Source organism: Pleuronectes platessa, chromosome 7 (assembly GCF_947347685.1).
Source record: "Pleuronectes platessa chromosome 7, fPlePla1.1, whole genome shotgun sequence".
NCBI classification, from domain to species: Eukaryota; Metazoa; Chordata; class Actinopteri; order Pleuronectiformes; family Pleuronectidae; genus Pleuronectes; species Pleuronectes platessa.
The window spans coordinates 14047104-14066664 of NC_070632.1; the positions used below are offsets into that span (position 1 = coordinate 14047104).

General features: G+C 43.8%; 4 protein-coding genes and 2 long non-coding RNA genes across 20 annotated transcripts in view; 3 read left to right on the forward strand and 3 right to left on the reverse strand.

The window, feature by feature from the left end:
- Window positions 1-664, reverse strand: part of tmem266 (transmembrane protein 266) — a 29856-nt gene extending 29192 nt beyond the window's left edge. Inside the window, exon 1 of the mRNA XM_053427228.1 lies at window positions 344-664. The gene's annotated coding sequence lies outside the window, so the exon portion shown is untranslated. The remainder of the gene's footprint in view (window positions 1-343) is intronic.
- LOC128444654 (pro-neuregulin-4, membrane-bound isoform) lies at window positions 527-1942 on the forward strand. Its single transcript, XM_053427245.1, has 5 exons — window positions 527-648; window positions 845-876; window positions 978-1071; window positions 1182-1334; window positions 1462-1942. Exons 2-5 carry the CDS (start codon window positions 867-869, stop codon window positions 1535-1537), a joined length of 333 nt encoding a protein of 110 aa, XP_053283220.1. The 5' UTR covers window positions 527-648; window positions 845-866; the 3' UTR covers window positions 1538-1942.
- Window positions 1943-2623: 681 nt separating this feature from the next.
- Window positions 2624-6690, reverse strand: lactb (lactamase, beta). 2 transcript variants are annotated; one of them, XM_053427226.1, is made up of 6 exons: window positions 6161-6690; window positions 6007-6073; window positions 4861-5051; window positions 4446-4758; window positions 4179-4344; window positions 2624-4022 (listed from the first exon to the last, which is right to left on the reverse strand). In XM_053427226.1, exons 1-6 carry the CDS (start codon window positions 6500-6502, stop codon window positions 3491-3493), a joined length of 1611 nt encoding a protein of 536 aa, XP_053283201.1. In that variant the 5' UTR covers window positions 6503-6690; the 3' UTR covers window positions 2624-3490. The 2 variants fall into 2 exon arrangements, with proteins under 2 accessions (XP_053283201.1, XP_053283202.1); XM_053427227.1 differs by having other exon boundaries at window positions 6173-6687.
- On the forward strand, window positions 3707-8501 carry LOC128444657 (uncharacterized). Its single transcript, XR_008339169.1, has 2 exons — window positions 3707-6651; window positions 6969-8501. It is a non-coding gene; the product is annotated as an uncharacterized LOC128444657 (long non-coding RNA).
- Window positions 7833-19323, reverse strand: tpm1 (tropomyosin 1 (alpha)). 14 transcript variants are annotated; one of them, XM_053427240.1, is made up of 10 exons: window positions 18950-19310; window positions 18450-18575; window positions 18128-18253; window positions 14821-14954; window positions 14417-14534; window positions 13596-13666; window positions 12711-12786; window positions 12449-12511; window positions 12248-12317; window positions 7833-8638 (listed from the first exon to the last, which is right to left on the reverse strand). In XM_053427240.1, the coding sequence occupies exons 1-10, from the start codon at window positions 19061-19063 to the stop codon at window positions 8556-8558; spliced, it is 981 nt and encodes a 326-aa protein (XP_053283215.1). In that variant the 5' UTR covers window positions 19064-19310; the 3' UTR covers window positions 7833-8555. The 14 variants fall into 14 exon arrangements, with proteins under 14 accessions (XP_053283215.1, XP_053283208.1, XP_053283206.1 ...); XM_053427241.1 differs by lacking the exon at window positions 7833-8638 and adding an exon at window positions 10399-11725 and having other exon boundaries at window positions 18950-19314; XM_053427234.1 differs by lacking the exons at window positions 7833-8638; window positions 18128-18253 and adding exons at window positions 10399-10615; window positions 11647-11725 and having other exon boundaries at window positions 18950-19309.
- On the forward strand, window positions 13087-16477 carry LOC128444656 (uncharacterized). Its single transcript, XR_008339168.1, has 2 exons — window positions 13087-13566; window positions 14377-16477. It is a non-coding gene; the product is annotated as an uncharacterized LOC128444656 (long non-coding RNA).
- Window positions 19324-19561: the final 238 nt, after the last annotated feature.

Below are 19561 nucleotides of genomic sequence, written 5' to 3' on the forward strand. Positions count from 1 at the left end.
CAGTGCAGTCTAACCCTCCATAGCCCAGACCAACACTTTTTCACGTAATTTCCCAAAACAATTAAATGACAAAAATGCCATTTTATGAGTCAGCTAACGGTTCTGAGCACTGAGCAGCTATTACCCTTCTGAAGGAAGTTGTGCAGACAACAACAAAAAAGGTTCCCACGATTCCATTCATGCCTTCTCCGCATACCTGGCATTCAGTAGTTTCTAACCAAACCCAGGCCCGTCGAGCTCACATGCATAACAGGTGTTTTCCTCTCCCCTCCTCCAGATCCCATGATGCAGCTGAAACTCCATGAAGCAAAAAAACAAACAGTGTCATCTACTCAGGACTCACCTGATGGTCCGACACAGGCTTCAACACTTTCCCAGCCTCCTCTTAAAGACCTCTGATTGTTATTTGTGAATTAGGCGCACACCACATTTGACCTTTAATCACCTGGTACAGTTGTATCCTGACGTTAAGCGTTCCATTCACAATGTGGACAAACTGCAATCACAACATTTTTCTAGGCCGAGGGAGGAGCACGCCCACATGGCAGTTTCTTTTCCGAGGTCCGACAAAAAGCAGCCGTGAGTTGCTTGGTAGTGACAGTATGACTCACCTTCACTGACGACCAAAAGCCAGGATCCCAAGAGCTGGTAAGGACACATTTTTTGATATTCCTCTTATAACTCTTTTCTTTTCACAAGGTTGTTCGGATTCAAGAATCTGTTTGAACATGTAGGTTTGTTTTCATTATTGCCATCTGAAACTTCTGGTTTTAAGCTTCTTCCTTTCCTTGGTGGTGAGAGGAGTATTTCCCCTCTGTGACAAAAACGTGTTCTGTGTTCTCAGGAAACAGCAACAAAACGTCTAAATGATGGCAGGTAAAAAATGAAAGAAAGTATAAAGACAAAGATAGTTTTAAAAGTGACAATTCAGTTCCGTCCCAGCAATAATTATTTTCTTAAATGTTATGTTTGTGTAGATCATGGAGAACTGTGTAATGAGCAGGAGGCCACCTTCTGTATGAATGGAGGGACATGCTACAGAATAACCTCTATGGATTCACTCTCCTGTGTGTAAGTTAATGAAAAAGTCTTATGTGTAAGAAGGAGTCTTCAGATTTTTTTTGACACTTTCTCTCTGCGCTGTGAGAGTTGACATTTTTCTACTTCACATCTTCTTTCAGGTGCAACGACGATTTCAAAGGCAGCAGATGTGAGCAGTTTCAGCTCCAGAGCAAAATCACCAACGTAGGGGAGGCCGGGATGATTGCAGCCGTGGTCATTATCACCCTCCTCATCCTGCTGGTGCTCGTATTTGTGATCTTCTACGTACGCAGGTAAGCAGATTATGGATTTAGTTTTTTCTCGAGACATAAAAAAAAAAATGGAAGTAACATTAGGACGTGGAAATCACAAGTCTGCTGATATTTTTTATTAAAGCTCATGACTTGTGTCTTCACGCAGGATGTTGAAAGCCAAGAAACAGAGCCAACAGAACAAGCAGCAGCCACAGTATTGGAAAGTAAAACCAAGAGTTTAACCTGTATTTTGATAAAACATGATGTCCTATCTTGTGGTGTGTTGGATAGGATGATGAATGAATTTGATCATATGACTACGAGAGATGGAGCTGATTAATGGTCTCATCAGTTTTCTGGATCCAGTTTGTTAAAGAAACGTGTTATTCATTAAATCACAGGGTGTGAAAGTGACTGATGAATCATACCTGGGATAGTAACACAGCTAAGGAACTTGGCACTGGTGGTTCTCATGTTATATCACGTTTCATTTCAATCAATGTGCTCAGTCTACAAAGTTTTGACGGAGCACAGTTGTTAATTAATAAGGAATTATGAAACATAACTTGTATTAATTAAGAAATATGCACAATATGTTATGAGTAAATATTTTGTAATTGTTTAATACATGCAATGATCCCTACTGATTCATTTGACTGTGATTTTTGGTGACACACACACACACACACACACACACACACACACACACACACACACACACACACACACACACACACACACACACACACACACACACACACACACACACACACACACACACACACACACACCATTAGTGTACTTGTGAAGTTCCTGACTGACTAGTCATTTCCTTGAGCGGCCTCTTAACTAAACTAAACCTAACAGTCAGCATTTCATTCTTCAGCCTGCAGCCTGTTCTTAAAATAATTCAGATCTAATCTTAACCCTAAACCATAGTTGCCCCTTGAAGAAGTCCAGACTGGTCAGGATGACCTCACTTATTAAAAACGTCTCGACTTGGCAGTTTGAAACACACACACACACACTGCAAACTAAGAGATACACTGTGTGAGGGAATCTGTATAATTAGCTCATCCCAAGCCGTTCATCAGTTCCTTTAAATCTAAAAACAGGCGCACAGGAGATCAGAGATCTCAGGAGTTTTCTAATGAGAATGGTGACATCAAGTCTGTGTCAATTCACTTCGAAGAAGAATTAAAACTCGTTTAGCTGCATTGCTTACGGTTTGTTAGTCTCTGTGTCTTTGAGGTACGTAGTGTTCTCACATAGCTGAGGGCAAGAATCCAAGCAAAAACATTACAAATTTGAACGGCTGACAACGTAGCTGCTGATCCTCATTCAGGTATTTTTATTCAAAGAAAACAAAGGATTTTACCTGAGGCAATTTATCGGAGGCGTATAAAGTTGATATCAAAAGTTTGTAATATCACCTTGTCTTCTCTACTATTCACAGAGATACAGTAGGTCAATACACAATAGCGTTTTCCTAAAAGTATGTCAAGATGCTATGAGGAAATATCTGGATATAAACTCATTTAAATACAAACTAAGTAGAATGCTTTTTAAAAGGTAACCTTAGTCTTTTTATTGTGCATTTCTATAAAATGGATTGATTGAAATGGAGTTTTCAGGTAGTTTTTAAATGTGAAATGAATTCCTTCCTGTATGAAACCAAGATCTGGTATCAAAAGGTCCGTGGCCTGTTTGTCTAACAAATGCAGGAAATTGCCTCCACCTAGTGGTAGATGGTCCCTGTGCCGTGTGTTGTTTACTTTGCAATGTATGAAATGTATATAAATACAATATTTAGTTTTCTAATATGGCACTAAAAACAAGCTCTATCAAAATGACACAAGATCATCAGCATTGTGGGCGGCTGTGGCTGAGGGGCAGAGCGGTCGTCCTCCAACCAGGTCAGCAGTTCGATCCCAGTCTTCCCCATCTGCATGCCGAGGTGTCCTTGGGCAAGATGCTGAACCCTGAATTGGCTCTCGTAGAAAAAATAAGTGCTACTAACAGATGCACTGTATGAATGTGTGTGTGAATAGGTGAAAGGCAAACTGTGCTGTGCAGCGCTGTGAGTGGTCATCACGACTAGAGAAGCTCTATTTAATACAAACTGTTTACTATTTACAAGGTTCATTCGATATGCTTCTCGGTGAAATGTGACCTCCTACTTTTTTGTGAACAACTTACTCTCCCAGGCGTCTGGCTTTGTCAAACTCGTGTGCAATTTTCAGTGCAGTGCCGTTGAGTCCCACAGACTGCATGTTAGTGATGATGGTGACCACCACCCCCTGTGGGAGCGGACAGCTCTGTCTTTGATCCTGCTCTTCCTCCTCTCTGGGTAACACCAGGAGGACGCTGCTCGCCCCCACAGCGCCACCTGTGTGCGACACGTAGTGCCTGCGCCTCCTGCACTGGCCATATTTCTGCAGTTTCTCCACGACCAGCCAGCCCTGGGCATACAACCCATCCTTATCCCAGCTGGCCTCTGTCCTGTCAACTGGCGCCCACAGATCTATGGCGGATTGGGGTTTAAGGAAGCCTGGCAGCAAGCCCTCTGTGTCCTTAAGGTGGGCCACCTGGTAGCTGTAGAGCAGAGCATTACCGAACAGCAGCAGGTCTCCCACCGTCGAGAGGAAGCCGCCTCCTGCCCACTTGTAGGAGTTGTCCACATACTGGCAGTTTACCACACGTCCTCTCTTGTTGACATGATAATATCTGTGGAGGAACGTTATATATTAATATGGACTCTTAGGATTCTCAGCACAAAACAACCATGAGCAAACAAAATGACCTCAAAAGAGCCAACAGTTCTACTCTGATGTTACTGAAGCCACTCCCCTAAAATATTTTCTGACTATTTACTCTCATTACCTGGAGCGGTGATAAATGATAGGGCCATTCTCATCAGGCACAGTATTGAGCATCCCCAGCTCCCGGAACATGTTCATCATGACGTCCAGGAAGTGCTGGCCGGCAGCTCGCTCCATTACAGCACTGAGCAGAGTAAAGGCGTGGGTGGAGTAAAAAAAAGTGGTGCCTGCATGAAGCAGAATATAGATGGTATAAATATGAATACATTAACATTGAGAATGAATCGTGTTTGACTTGTTTGATTAGCAGGAATAATCTGTGCTTTACCGGGTTTGAAAAGGAGCGGGTCGTCCTTGAAGAGCTCCAACGCCTGAGTGACACTTTCAAAGTTTTCCTTCAAGTAGTACTCTTCATGCTCAAACTCTTTCTTCTTCTGAGCCTTAGTGGCTTGTTTCTCTTTACCACTCTGCTCAGTAGAGTCTTTATCTTTGTTTTCAGGTGAGCTCTTTTCATCCTTTTCAAGCGGTGGCTTCAGAAGGCGTTTCGCTTTCTCCCTGTCCTCTTTTACCTTTTTCACATCCCTCTCATAATGTCGGATACCGCTCAGGTGGGACAGGATCAAACGAGGGGTTATCGTCACCTGAGAGAACAGAAGAAATAACGTGCGTGTGAGATGAACACAGGAGACGCACGAGACAGGACTGCTGACATATTACGTGTTGCATCTCTTCAACTGACTTACATCCTGTCCCTCAAATTCTTTCTGGGGAAATTCGGGGACATATTCCTGGACGGGGACATCAATATCCAGTTTCCCTTCCTCGCAGAGGCGTGCAGCAGCTGCAGATGTGAGCGGTTTACTGATGCTGGCGATTCGCATCACTGTTTCTGGGCTGCACGGCACACGGTTCTCCAAATCAGCAAAACCGATCCCTGAATTAGATAGAGTCATTTTGGAATGTCATTTCAGTGAAGTCAGAGTGTTGCATTAAATCATTATTGAGACATTTCAGTCAAGGAAGGAGACCATGATGCTTAATTGCTGCAAAGGCTGCCAATGCTGGCTAAGGTGCAAGAACTGGCAACCTAAGAGACTTTCAGAGACCAATTGATTCATTTTCTTGTAATCCTTCGTTGGCCGACAAATAAAAACAGAGGGCCAGTGTTTGCATAATGTCAGCAAGAGGGACCACTTCAACAGCAACTGAATATTGTGAGAACACTGACACCATTAGTCAATAAAACTGGCAAATGAATTGGTGGCTATTTTGATGGTTGGTTAATCATTAGTGGCATTTTACAAGTTAATCTGATAAACGTTCTCAAGCTTTTTCAAAACGACTACTTGCCTTTTAATATAGTTATGAACTCAATATCTATTGTTTTAGTAACAAAATAAGTAACATGAAGCTTTATCCCATCAGCTCAGATTATTCTACTAGTGCTATTTAACCCATCAATTCAAATATGGGTCCAGATAGTAATAAAATAAAATGTCAACTGTATTTATATAGCACCTTCAAAACAACTTGGTGGATCAAAGTCCCTCTTAAAGGTTCAGTGTGTAGAATGTATTGACATCTAGTGGTGTAGTGGCATGTTACAGCTTAGTTTGTCCAGTCTGGGCTACTTTTAAAAACATGGCAGCCTCCACAGAGAAGACCCGCTACCGATGTAAGTAAAAAGTATTTAAATATAAAGTTGCCCATTCGAGGGTAAAGAAAACAACAATTCATACAATTTGGATTAAACACACAAGTGAAAACATCACAAGGGTTATTTTATATTCAATTTCTGCCAATAGATCCCTTTCACACACTGGTACTTTAAACCATTTCACCACCATTGTGAAGCCCCCTGGAGAAGCCCCCCCACCAGAGGCACCTACCCTCACACCAGACCTGAGCACCGTCCACAGAGACCCCGACCACCAGCCCCGGAGCCCCGACCTCAGCCTGACAACACACAGATAACACACACGGGGATCATTATTGCTCTACAGGATATGGAGCGACTGGTTGTGTCCCAGTTCACACACCCACCTCAGGTCCTACCTTGATCCTCTGCAGCAGCTCTCTGCTCACTGACACCGCAGCTCTGTACCGATCCGTCCTGTCTGCGGCTGCAGCCTCATCGCCCCCCCAGCTGTGTTTCAGCCCCACGGCTAAAGCTAACCCCACACCGACCCCGCACAGCCACAGCCTGGACCTCACCCTGTGTGGGGCCGACGCTGGGTTCAGTCCCTGCGCGTGAGGTCTGTGCTGCTGAGAGAAAACCTTCCTCTGCTGCTGCTGCTTCAGCCTCGTCCACAGGGACAGAGACCGCGAGGACAGGAGGCGAGGACATGAGGGACAGACGCGGTGAGACAAAAACAACCGCGACATAGTGGGAACCGCTTCTTTTTACTGAGCAGACACTTCCTGAGAGAATCATCGAACCAGACCTAAATAATCGAGAACAGGTGGAAGGGCTGCATTCGCGTGCTCCTCGGAAAAGTCCAACTTCCCCGGTTGTGAACTCGACCACAGACTTTGTAAAAAAGCTTCTTCTTCTATATATTTGCTATTCTGAGGCTCCTTAAATGATCTTGTTAGTGAGTTAATGACTGCTGGTGGAAATATTTGAGAAAATGATTTGTGTTTGCAGAGTATGATCAGAACATTTATAAATGCAGATATTTTAAAGACCTGGTTTCTGTTTGTTAATTATTATGTTTTTAATTGTTTAAAATTCCACTCAAACTCGTCCTTTCAGTAAACGTATCAGTGATTATTCAGGTTGATGAAAGGATTTAAAATCGTGTGTTTATTCAATGAAAGGTGTGACATCCTGTCTGTTCTCATTCTGCAGGTATCTGACTCCAGAGCTGCAGGATCCAGATCTGACACTTACACGCAACTATCAGTGTGTTCTTTTCATCCTCTCTAGTATTATCATTGTAACTATACAGTTGATTCTCTACTAACATTGCTGTTACAGTTATGTAACATTAGTGTATTGATTAATATCACTGTAGTTGGTGAGAGTATAATATAGTGAAATAGTGACTAAGCACACACACTCTCTCTCGCTCTCGCTCTCTCTCTCTCACACACACACATACACACACCCTTATCTCTCACTGGTGCAGCAGAGGACTTTGAGGTTGTGAAAACTACTTATCTGCTGTGAACACATGAAGCACTCGACCAGGCTTGTGTTCACAGTGACAGCTGAATATTACGATGTGTGCACACAGTTCGGAGGTGCTGCCCCCTTAGAAGACATTGTAGTAGATTACCTTTTTATTTTTCATTTTTAGGCTCATTACATGTCTGAGGGAAAATGGATTTAGGCTCATGAGTAAAGTAAGATACCCTGCAAAATATGAACATAGGTCATGTTCATTTTTCCACCGCTGCTTCATGGTTGGACTAATCAGAAACCAAGTTGATACGGTCCAGCAGAGCTCAGCTCCAGTGAACCAAAAAAACACATGACAATGTTTTTCCCCCCAGATGGAAGTAAAGTTCAGTGTCGAGTGAAAATCAACCAAATAGAAGATCTCTTCACTTGTTCTGAAAAACACTATTTTCATCTCTGCGGGGAAGATGAACTCTATTAAATAGTCTTTTCCATTCTGTCTCTCCAAAATATATAAAAAGATTCAATTTACTCCAGCTTAAAACAAAATGGACAAAAGGGCAACGTATATACACCACAGACAAAGTTAGAAAACTTTCAAAACATGCTTTTATTTTCTAATTTGTACATTTCAGATATGATAAACACTTGAAACATCTACATTGAAATAAATGCTAAAACGTTGCACAACCAGATGACTGAAATTATACTTTAAAGACAAGATGAACACATTTTTGGAAAATGCAATTTTTTTAAAGAAAACTAAGACTATAATGTGATTGGTTTTTTAAGACATTGCTTTACAGTACAGTAGCACCAGTATAAATACTGACTGGTGCAGTCAATGTATACGTACACTTTCTTGGAACAGGGCATGTATTTTTTAACATATTGTCTTACAGTATGCACAATGTTCATATAGTTGAGGTTTTATATTAAGTGCAAAATTTCTCCACTTTATCCTTTGGTATGTGCATAATCAATGTCGAATGGAGCGTACCTGATCAGCTTGAATGCAGATGTGGAAAACAATAATGAACCCGATGGCACAAACGAAATAAACCTAAATCATAGAAACTGGCTGGCAAAAACAAAGGTGAGTTCAGTTCATCAAAGGGAGTAATGGTTAAGCTTTACTTCCCTTTAGCTCTGCTCCTTGGTCAGGTTCTGCTGAAGGCAGGGCGGTGCGACGGGTATAGCATCTGGCTGTTTGTTTCTCCACCACGGACAAGGTACGAGGAGAGGTTTACGGTAAGCAAGGTGCAAGGACAAAAAGCCAAAAACCACAGTGTGTGATGGGGTCGGACCGTGCTTTCACAAATTATTCAGTTCCATTAGAGTCTGGTCCAGCATCTGGTGCATATCGAGGTTCTCTTCTTTAGCGTGTGAGAGTTTCTCTGTTAGAACATCAAACGAAGAGGTTTTAATCTCACGCAGAGCAAGCAGTAGTCACACAGTTGGTTAGCTTGCATTAATAATGGAGCTGGCTACATCGTTCAGGTCAAGTCATTAAATTAACCCGATCTGCACAGCACTGGCAGAAACAAGAGAAACACACTGAGCGAACAAGCTCATAATATGATGAGCAAGCAACCATGCAAACAGGTTACAGTCTACAGAGGAGTCCTTATTAATGCACATAAACACAACAATTAACACAAAAACGATTATTGTGTAACTTTAAAGATTAGATTTAGATTTTGGAGGTAATCCCTGATTTTTCACTGCATTTCACACTAAATACATCTCCACAAAACAGCAACACAAACTTCAAGCAGTGCAAGCGTCGTATACGCCGATGATGCAAAACTGACGAGGCTCAGATAACACACTGCATAAGATTGTCATACACATTTAAAAAGAACGAGGAACATGAGACATTCACACAATTTAGTCCTCATTCAAGGCCACACGTAGTTCATTAGTGAGTAGGCGGTTTTTCTCGAGTTGCGGGAAGAGGAGATCTTTGCAGTCAGAGAGCAAGTTGAAAAACAGAGAGAGGGGACAGGAAGTCAGAGGAAAAATAGAATAAGAGAGAGGCATTGTCTGTTGACACCTACCTTGTTTTGAATAGGTCACTTAAGAGTTTGCTAAATCTTTGGAAACCACACTACACATATGTCTGAAAAGCCTTTAGTTATCATGGTGGAACGGTTAGTTGATGAGGGAGTTTTCTTTCTTTCTCTGAAACATGTACCACATGGATGGTAACGCATGAGAGGACAGTGTAGAGTAAAAACAGAGGAGGAGGAGGAGGAGGAGAGTTAACACAGAAAGATCAAAAGAATCCATGGCAGCATAATTCCATTAACTTTAAAATTGGATAGAATGGGAACAAAATAGAAAAAAATATGGATTCTATGAATGCTGTGTCTGTCAATCTAAGCATGTACTTTAATATGTCTGATCAACATTAGATTAAACTGCTGAGAATCAAATCATTCTCCAGCCTCCTGTAAGAATGTGGCTCAGGGATTTTTCTACATTCCCGTTTACTTTATGAAAACACACAGCTCAAGCTAAAACATGCCCTTCTCGTCTTCCTGTGCCTGACGTTGTGGAAATAAACTTAATAAAACGACTCAGGATGTGTGATTGTAAATTTATTCACATTATGACAGGATACCGTGTACAGAGCCCATGTGTCATCACCACTGATATCAGTTTCATCCAGTTCTCTTTAAATCAGCAACCAGGCTCAACGAATCTCACATACTGTTCTGTACTCCACCGTTCCTTCACTTCACCACAGTCTTCCTGATCACAATCCAACACGAGTTCCCCCCCGATCCCAAAATCTTTCCAGTTCCCTCATCCTGCCACAGGACTAAATATCCAAAAGTGCTTGCATGCATCAGTCTCAAATGCTAAGAGGGACTCAGATTCCAGTCGAGTACCTGCAGTTGCTTTAGGTTTACGTGCTCACAGCAGTACTGTGATATTTCTAATGACTCAGACTCCCAGGACAAATATCTGAACAACATACAAAGAACATCCGTGGAAGACTATGACACTACACCAAGGGAAGCTCAACTAGTGGTTTGTTGAGATGCAGAAAACAAAATGAAAAACAAAATCGTCCTGGTTTTATTAAAGCCATGTGAGGACAAATGAAGAAGGAAAAAATAAAGGACAGAGTAAAGAGATACAGCTTACATAGAAGGAAGGACGTTTATTTTTTACACAACGCAGAAAGTTTCTAGGATTCTGTACAAGAGATGAGATGCAGTAATCGTTGACATGAGGATGAAAACATGAGGAGGGAAGGAAAGCGAAGACAGAGAGGGAAGGGAAAATGGAGAGAAGGCTGGAGAGAGCAGACAGGTGCTGCTCAGCCGGCAGGAGGCGTCTTTGATGGGGTGTAAACAATTTATCTGTGTGGGAGAGAAGAAGTAAAGTGAACCGGGGGGGGTTGGCGCAGGACCTTCGCCGAAATTTGAGATGTGCACCACAATACACCAGAACCACGGGAGTCACGGCACAAGACCACAATGCACAATGGGAGTGCATTGTGAGGTAGAGCATGCTGTCGTGCACAAGGTCAAAACAACTGCGCCCTCTGATCGAGATGCTGGCAGCTGAAACACGAGAGGCGGCGCGGGGGGACAGATGTGGTGCACCTTGCCAGTCTCGGTCTCAATCTCAGTCTCAAGGTCAAATGAGGAGGGACAACAAATACTTTAGCAAAACTGGGTACTCGACCACAGTGATGCTAAACTGTGACAGTGTTATCCAGTATGATAACAGGATGCATGGGGGGGGGGGTTTACACAAATTGGCAGGCCTTACTTCAGCACAGACGTACACCATGTTAGTTTGAGAGGAGACACATAACAGTGAGTTACAGTGAGCGAATGAGATTCATTGAAAGGTTTGAAACATTTCAATGAAAAACTTTCATGCGTTGCCTCAAAAGTATCACGTGAAAATGCAATATAATTTTAGAAACATGGGGAGTTCTAGAAAATGCACAAACTCACAGAATAAAAATAGTTTTTTTCATATATAAAATAATAAAACTAACAATTATTCAGCTATCAAATGTAAACAGACCCGTGCTGCATTCATCTCAATACTTCAGTCCTGTTCACAGTATTCTCAATCACCAATAACACTGATACATCTTCAGTGTAATGGTAACCTCTTAGAGTGAGTAGCATTACTGCAACTTAGCTTAAACTACACAGACTTTCACAGTGTCTGTTTCAAGACATTCAACTTTAAGACTATTTAAAAACACAGCTGCATTAACATCATTACTCTAGGGGCAGATGGACTAATGATAATGGTTTCACAACATATCAGGGAGACGAGGTGGGCAGGCTGGTCGTGCACAGAGGACGGGGGGGGGGGGGGGGACAGACGGTGACGGTGACATGAGCAGGCACGGCAAGTTGAGAATTACATGGAAGTCATGTCGTTGAGGGCGTGGTCCAGCTCCTCGCTGATGGCCTTGTACTTCAGTTTCTGGGCATACAACTCATCTATTGGGTGGGCCGGGGGTGTGGTGATGGGAGGGAGGGAGGTGCAGGGAAAAGGAGGAGGGGCACATGACAAGGAGGTGAAGGGATGAAGTATCCAGACCATAGACAGAGGAGGGAGGTGACGTACAAAAGAAAAGAAAAACACAGTTGAGAAAAAAGAGGAAAACAAAGTTACACCAGAAATGACAGAATGGAAGCAACAGAAGGGTAACTTCCTGCCATGTGGCTCTCACGCCTTTAGCTTTCCACTAATTCAACATCTAGGCCTCATATCTAAGAAAACATTAAAGCCATTCTTTTTCCGACCTGGAAACTCACGATCAAACCAACTAGACTAAAACGAGGAAAGATACGATGCTGTCTGATAAAGAGCCATGATGAAATTAAGAGGAAAGTAGAAATAGTCGACAGCAAAGCAGAGAATCAGCTGATGGTAAAGAGCTGAGCACCTGAATATCATGAACCTAAATATTTTAAAATAACCAGAGTAACATTCTGGGGAGGGGCGCAAGAAAACCATACCTTCCAAGTCGTCGATGGTCTTCTCAAGCTTGGCTACGGATCTCTCAGCGAACTCAGCACGGGTCTCAGCCTGTGGCAGAGAGAGAGAGAGAGAGAGAGAGAGTGAGAGAGAGAGAGAGAGATTTACGAGTTAAGTCCAACACTCGCACCGTGTCTCGTATGATGCTCCCGGACTCCAGATAAGGGCTTGTGAAACTTTACCTCCTTCAGCTTGTCGGTGAGGACCTTGATCTCCTCCTCGTACTTGTCCTCCTTCTGTGAGTACTGTGGGACAAAAACAACAACAGGTGTCAAACTCTGCACGTGCCAGTGTGCTCAAAGTGATGCCATATATACTTTTTACTGTGAAATATGACTGAGGGGAAGAGATTCAGGCTCCCCCAGGCTGGTCTACCCCCCCGGTTTACTACCGGGAGGGGGGGGTTTGTAACAGCATGCACGTGGCCAGGAGGGTCACGCTTACCTTCTCAGCCTGGGCCTCCAGTGACTTCAGGTTGTTGGTCACAGTTTTCAACTCTTCCTCAAGCTCAGAGCATTTGCTGGTGTTTTAGACGAAAGGAGGGGGAAAGTTGCGAAAGAGAAGAAGAGGGGTTGGGGGGGGGGGGAGCGGGGAGCGGGGATGGACAGAACCGGACACGGAACAGGTGGAGGGAAAGAAAGAAAGAAAGAAAGAAAGAGAAGAGGGAGAGGACACAAAATCAATATGAACTACAGGGCTAGAAAGAGGAGGGGACCCCAAGTAGCTTAAAGTCCCTTAACACAGCAGGAATGTGAGAATAGCAATGTGGCTCATGTCATCACACAAGATGAGGTTTGTTAAAAAAAATGACTTAGTGAATGCTTCCTGGGTTAATATCATGCTTCCCTTTAACGTGAGGTTTTATTCTTGCACAGTCCCTGCCATGTTAGAGGCGTGAAAGAGCCAAAGAAGAGGAAGGAGCACAGCAAGCAAAGCAGAGGCTCCATTCAGCAGCGTGAATGAGAGTGAAAGAGCCACAACGATACAGAAGTGTGTGTGGGTTAGTCAGTGTGTGTGTGTGTGTGTGTGTGTTAGTCGGTGGTACCTGTGTGACTGAGGAGTTTAGTGATTTCATGCTCTGCTCCAAAACCCTTAGCTCATCCTCCACTCGCCGAGCTCGTCTGTTAGTGGGCGTGGCGGCGTTCGTGTGCAAGCCACAACCATTCAAACCACGGAACGCATGCAAATAACCAGCAGAGACAGTGAGAACACAGGGCAACACTGTTCAAATGGTTACCATGTCACCACACACTCTCGAGGGCCAACTGCCAGTGGTCACGTGAGCGGAAGTGCAGTAATGGTGAGTGTGAAAGAGGCGGGGCTTCTCACCTCTCTGTCAGCTCAGCGCGCTCCTCTGTGCGCTCCAGGTCTCCCTCAATGATGACGAGCTTACGAGCCACCTTTGGGTGCAGCACAACAAAGTGTCACTACACAGCTAATACGTGACGAGCGGCACAATTAGGACGATGCTGAATTGTTGGTCCTTCAAAATGAAAGTGAAATATGATGAAGATAACAATTTTACACCCTCCGCTGAACTTTTATAGACACAGTATAATTCTTATATATGTCATCTATATTACACTATAATGTAATCATGAGCAGATATAATGGCATTTGTTTGGTTATGGTGTTTCTTATATTTCAATGAGTGAGCTTAATGTGTATATTATATTTACAGTTATCAGTTTTATTTGCATCCTTTTTTTTTAATCCTATGTTAAGTGTCTGGGCATTGTTAAAAGCACACAAAAAATATGTTATCATTATAATTATTGTTAATAAATGTACAGTATTTATCAATAATTAGGAATAACACATGCACTATGTTATTACGGTGGAGTTTTAGAATAATATATGTGTCAGTATATGTTTATACACCAGCCTCTATTTACTGGTTAAAAAATGTATTGATAAATGTTTATAGCAAATTATAGTGTGTTATAAACCATTTATTAACCATTAATGAATGTTTTATATTGTCTAATAAGAGGGTGGCTAAAGTTACCTTATGATTTTTATAAAAATGCAGGTAGAGTGTTGATGCTGATTATTATCAATAATTGTCACAGAGTGTTTCACAGTGGTATTGATTGCTCTGCGTGTGTAGTGTTCAGGGGCCGGCTGTCATTGGAGCCTGGAAGCGTCACCTCCTCATATTTGCGGTCAGCCTCCTCAGCGATGTGTTTGGCCTCTTTCAGCTGGATCTCCTGCAGCTCCATCTTCTCCTCGTCCTTCATGGCCCTGTTCTCAATGACCTTCATGCCTCTGTGGGACAGAGCAAACAGTGGGATCAGGAGCTGGGACCCGACAGACACAACAGTCTCCCAGAGGGAAAAACATGTCTAAGTCTTCAATATGCTCTTCTAAAGGTGAACGGCTGAATGCTTTCTGACACTGAGGGAGAAAATACAGGATTTGGAATGACTGCGCCATCGGACACAACTAGCGAGCACAGAGGCAGTGCTTGTACCCCTCACTAAGAGATGGGGATGTGTTCACGCCCTTGCCACCTGCTCTAAACAGCGGAAGAAACAGAAATGGCCAAACTCACCTCTCGCTCTCATCAGCAGCCTTCTCAGCCTCCTCCAGCTTGGTCAGGGCAGTTGCCAGACGCTCCTGTGCACGATCCAACTCCTCCTCAACCAGCTGGATGCGTCTGTTAAGGGAAGCGACATCGCTCTCAGCCTGGGGAGAGAAGAACAGCGTGTCAGAATTGTTTCGGGCCTCAATCTTTAACGGAACAACGTGGAATCTTCACATGTGCACACATTCAGGTCAGCCCATAGAATGTAGGTGGTGTATGTGAGTGTAGTCAGGGTCGCACAGAAGGGTTTCCCGTTGGCACCCGTGGGGAAATGCCCTCCCAGGAGTGTTGGCTGTGCTCCTCACTGATCGTAATGATAACAATGTCCCCGGCTGACAGAAGTTTGAATACCCCGGCCTCATTACTGGGCCCCTGGGAGAACATTAACAAGGCTCAAGTCAAAGGGCCTGGGACAATAACACTGGAAATGACTGCTACACATTCAACCAGGGGAAACTCTCTGGATAGTTTCTGACTGAGGGAAACATTTAATATCACCGGTCCCATGCTGGATGATCTGTTTGAGCCTTGGAGGAAGATTGCTGTTTCATTAATCTGGGGTGTGATATTGAAAAACGAGAGCAGGCCTCTCTTGAGATCAGTCAAACCTGTGTCTGCTTCTGCTTTCTGCTTTCTGCTCGGCGTACTGAAAGATGCACAGTGAAAACCGGATACAGCCAGAAGTCTGAGGTCTATTCAGGCTCTTTCCCCCTGCAGCCCGTGTTAAAGTGTGCAGGGGGTGCATGGGCCAAAGTGCAAATGGAGGTGTGAAGCGTGACAAGGAAGTTAGTGATCATCTATAAACTGAAGCTGTGGCCTTGGTTCTGTTTAAAACACACTGTAAGGCCCTGACGAAAGAGTTTACTCTCATTTAGGTAAGAGCTGATGTGTCCACACTAAAGGAAGTCCCTCTAGCTGTGAAAACCTGTTGTCCTTATATGGGCAAGTCAAAGAGCAGACTGCCACCTTAAATATTCCCGCAGTTTACATGTAACTTCCTGCTTTCTTGAAATGAAGAGTTTGCGCCTTGCTTCTGTGGCGCCTGCAGCTGAGAATAAACCCAACTTATTGCGCACTAGCCCGGACGGGACCGTTACATCGAAGCGCGTCAGAATGAGACGTAAAGTGTCACAAAGGAGGAAGATTTAGCACCACATGTGACAAGGTGCTCCCAAGTGGCTGCAGCTGACTGTGAGCTGGGCATCAACGGGCCCGACGTCTCCGGTCATAAGCTCTGAGCCCCGGAGCAGCTGGGTATCAGACCCGGAGCAGGACTTAGTGGTGGAGCTGCAGGGAGCCGAGAAAAGCTCATCATGCAGGACCGCGCCGCATCCAGAGAGATCCCTCGGTCTCACTGCGTATGCAACACAGCGAGCTGCACACTAATGCACATTACGAGAGGGGGGTGTGAGGGCTAATTTCTGCGTCTTTACGCGCAGTTAAACGTGCTTACTTGTTCCCTGGTCTTCTTCTCCGTTAGCAATTCCCTCTGTAATCTCTCGACTCTCTCCTCAGCATTGTCCGCCTGCGTTTGCAACGATTTGATCCTTCGTTTCACCGCATCCAACGATGCAGCCCCGGCCATTGTTTTACTCTACAGCTCTATACAGGTATGTTATAAATAGGCTGTATTAAAAAAAAAAACACCGCAGACGACAATGTGCTTCGGCACAATTTCCGATAAACTGTCAAGCTGCGGGGTGACGTCCTAGATTGTGCCGAGCGCTGCGTAAAGACGGTGCGCAAGCTTTCTGGAGACGCGCTGTTATTTGTCCAGGAAGTAACGCATTTGTTGGAAATACACATACTCTGCTTGGTTGTAAAAATCCTGGAAGTCTGCCTCATCGATCCCCTAGAATAATACAATTATTAATATTAAATGTTTAAAAAGTAGTTTCTCTATTTTAAACGGCAGGAACACACCCGTCTGTACACCCTGATGCTCATGCTTGTGGTGAACTAACGATGCCGCAGCGTCCTCTGCTGGCCATTTTGCCTAGGTACACATAGCGATACAATATTCTGAGACCAGAGGCCGCTCGATAAGTCTCATTGAATTCAGTAATTACAGACTAAGCTCAGACAGATGAAGAATCAAGGCCGTAAAACAGCGAGTGGTAGTTAGAGCCACTTGAACATACTTAGAAGTAAACTAAAGGAAAAATGGGACAGAGACTACAGCGGTTATTTTAGAACAAGGGAATAAAAAAGCCACATCAAGTGATTGGGTAAAAGTCACTGGACTACAAAGTGCAGCCGCCACCATCTAACTCCCCGAAGGAATCCGATTAAAGGATTACTACAACGGGCTCTCCTCCGAGGCAGAGTTTAAGCCTGACTGCAAACTGATTCCCCGACTGACCCAATGTGAGCAAACTTATCTGTCTGCTGCACTTGAACCTGACCTGAACCGGGCTCGTTAGCGGGATTGATTATAATGAGAAAATGTTGAGGAAAGCCCAAAGTGTGGTTTTGTCTCCTGCAGGTCACGACCTTTAGAGGCCTGAATTGTTCACTTAGTTTTCCTGACATGAATTAAAACATTTCTAAAAATATGGGGGAAATGAAAAATTGTATGATTGACAATATCTTCAAAAAATGTTATTTTTTACTGTAGAAGATCTCAATGTAATTTACAGTGAAATCTCTGCCTGTGAAATGTGGATGGGAACTAGGGTTTTTCCCTTTGCTAAGCAAAGAGCGCAGCACGCACATGTGAGCTCTATCTTGACCATATAAAGCAGTGGGCTATATTTATCCAGGCGCTGCTCTCATTGCTCAGTGAAGACTGCTTCAGTATTCGCTCTATAAAAAACTTCCTCCTTTAAGACCTAGTGTATGGGACCGAACCCAGCTAGATATCTCGATCCAAAAAACACAATTATACGATATTAATGTTTATGGATGGATTGGATTTAAACATTTTAAAATGTGTTATTTATTTATAAATTGTTTGGGCTGACTTGTAAGTGATTGCACATCTGATTCCTGACAAAAACATAAAGGACAGTTCAACAATAGTTGGGCTTTTGGTCAAAAAGTCAAATTGGAGTTTTTAAGTCAATTTTTCACGATGGGCAGGTGCGTAAAACCTAACCATCGAAATGGAAAAATAACTTGAGTGTTTCATTTGAATGACGCCACGACAGAGGTGTTGAACTGTCTTTTCACACACACGCACACACACACACTCACAGTGGGGACAGACTGAAGGTGCGTGAGGGAGCGTGATGGTGCGGGAGTGGTGCCATCGTGGATCCTTCTGGTTACTTACATCGGCGGCTTTCTTCTCAGCCAGCTCAAGTTTCTCCTGGGCGTCTTTAAGCGCCTCAGAGTACTTGTCCAACTCATCCTCAGTTCCCTTGAGCTTCTTCTGCAGCGCTTGCAAATCGTCCTCAAGCTGAGGTCGGTTTCAGTGCGGGACAGTTCAGAGTCAGGAAGGAGGAGGGGTAGTGATCAGCGTGGAGAGACGGAGTTGCGTGAGTGCGCACAGGTTGCGCGAAGGAGCGCACAGCACAGGAGAGGACAGGACAGGACGGTGGAAAGAGAGAAAAAAGAAGAGTAAAGTTAGCTCATGCACTGTCAGGGTCGGATACCTTGGTGGCGACCTCCTCAGCGGTCAGCAGCTTCTCCTCAGCAGTTTGGAACTCCTCAAACACTTTATCTCTCTCGTCCTCAGACGCGCGCAACTTCTTTTCCAACTCTCTTATATCGTCCTCTAACTACACGTGCATTAGAAAATACATTATAGAGTTAAACACAATATCAAACAAACATGCATTAGAGTCATTTGTTATCACAGAATTTTCAACATAATATTCCTGTCTATATTTACATCACCAATTTCCCAAACAGCCTCAGAAGAGGAATTATAACATCCCCAAAAGAGAGAGAGAAAACAAACCCAAGAAGGATGTGTAACTCTTAATTGAATCCTTATTCTGGAATTATCCACGAGTAATTAATCCTTATTTAGGACGCGGTCCATTTAAATGGCAGCAGATGTATACTGCTGCTGGTAATCCTGCTTTTTTCTCTATTGATCTGTGAGATTTTCCACAAGAGAAGAAGGGAAAAAACACAAATAGGTGCCGACCTGTTTGCTTCTGTCCTCCGCTGCTTTCTTGTCTGACTCAGCCTGCTCTGCTCTGTCCAAGGCGTTCTCCTTGTCGAGCTTGAGCATCTGCATCTTCTTCTTGATGGCATCCATGGCTGCTTATTTCTTTGGTTCCAACCAAACTTCCAAATGAAAACAAGGAGAGATGTGCGAGAGGGGCTCGAGGGGCGCCTGTTCCTAACTGAACGCTAAGCTGGAGTACAGAGTCTGCCTGACTGTGCCCTGTCACATATGTACTTTCAAGGGGGCCTGACTGGATTCCTTTGGACATCCAATACCATGTTGGAGGAGGCGTGTGTGGGCGCCCCGGAGTTTTTTTTAAGGATCTGCTCTTGGATTCGTTGCTCCCAAACATTTGACTTCTGATACGCCTTTATATGGGATGTGACGGACAGGGGGGCAGCTCCAATGGAAAGGCGTCCTAATGGTAATGGAACAGTAGCCATTTAAACGGAGAAGATGCAGATGAGGACACTTTCCCACTGAAATTAACAGTAACTCTCTGTATGGCACTTGTGAAGTTTGTTTAACAAGTGTTTCAGCCCATTTAAAAGGAGTGCTGTCTCTTTGATAAGTGTCTTTAGAGACCGG

Bases quoted from the DNA above. Each gene is read 5' to 3' on its own strand.
- LOC128444654 (XM_053427245.1), top strand. The intron at 1,072-1,181 runs GTAAGTTAATGA...ATCTTCTTTCAG, and splicing joins ATGGATTCACTCTCCTGTGT to GTGCAACGACGATTTCAAAG. The intron at 1,335-1,461 runs GTAAGCAGATTA...GTCTTCACGCAG, and splicing joins GTGATCTTCTACGTACGCAG to GATGTTGAAAGCCAAGAAAC.
- lactb (XM_053427226.1), bottom strand. From the start codon at position 6,502: ATGTCGCGGTTGTTTTTGTCTCACCGCGTCTGTCCCTCATGTCCTCGC. The intron at 4,759-4,860 runs GTAAGTCAGTTG...CTGTTCTCTCAG, and splicing joins AAGAATTTGAGGGACAGGAT to GTGACGATAACCCCTCGTTT. The intron at 4,023-4,178 runs GTAATGAGAGTA...GTTCCTCCACAG, and splicing joins ATCATTTATCACCGCTCCAG to ATATTATCATGTCAACAAGA.
- tpm1 (XM_053427240.1), bottom strand. From the start codon at position 19,063: ATGGATGCCATCAAGAAGAAGATGCAGATGCTCAAGCTCGACAAGGAG. The intron at 18,576-18,949 runs GTCGGCACCTAT...ATGCACGTGTAG, and splicing joins CGGAGGACAGAAGCAAACAG to TTAGAGGACGATATAAGAGA. The intron at 13,667-14,416 runs GTGACGCTTCCA...CTGCACCCAAAG, and splicing joins CTGACCGCAAATATGAGGAG to GTGGCTCGTAAGCTCGTCAT.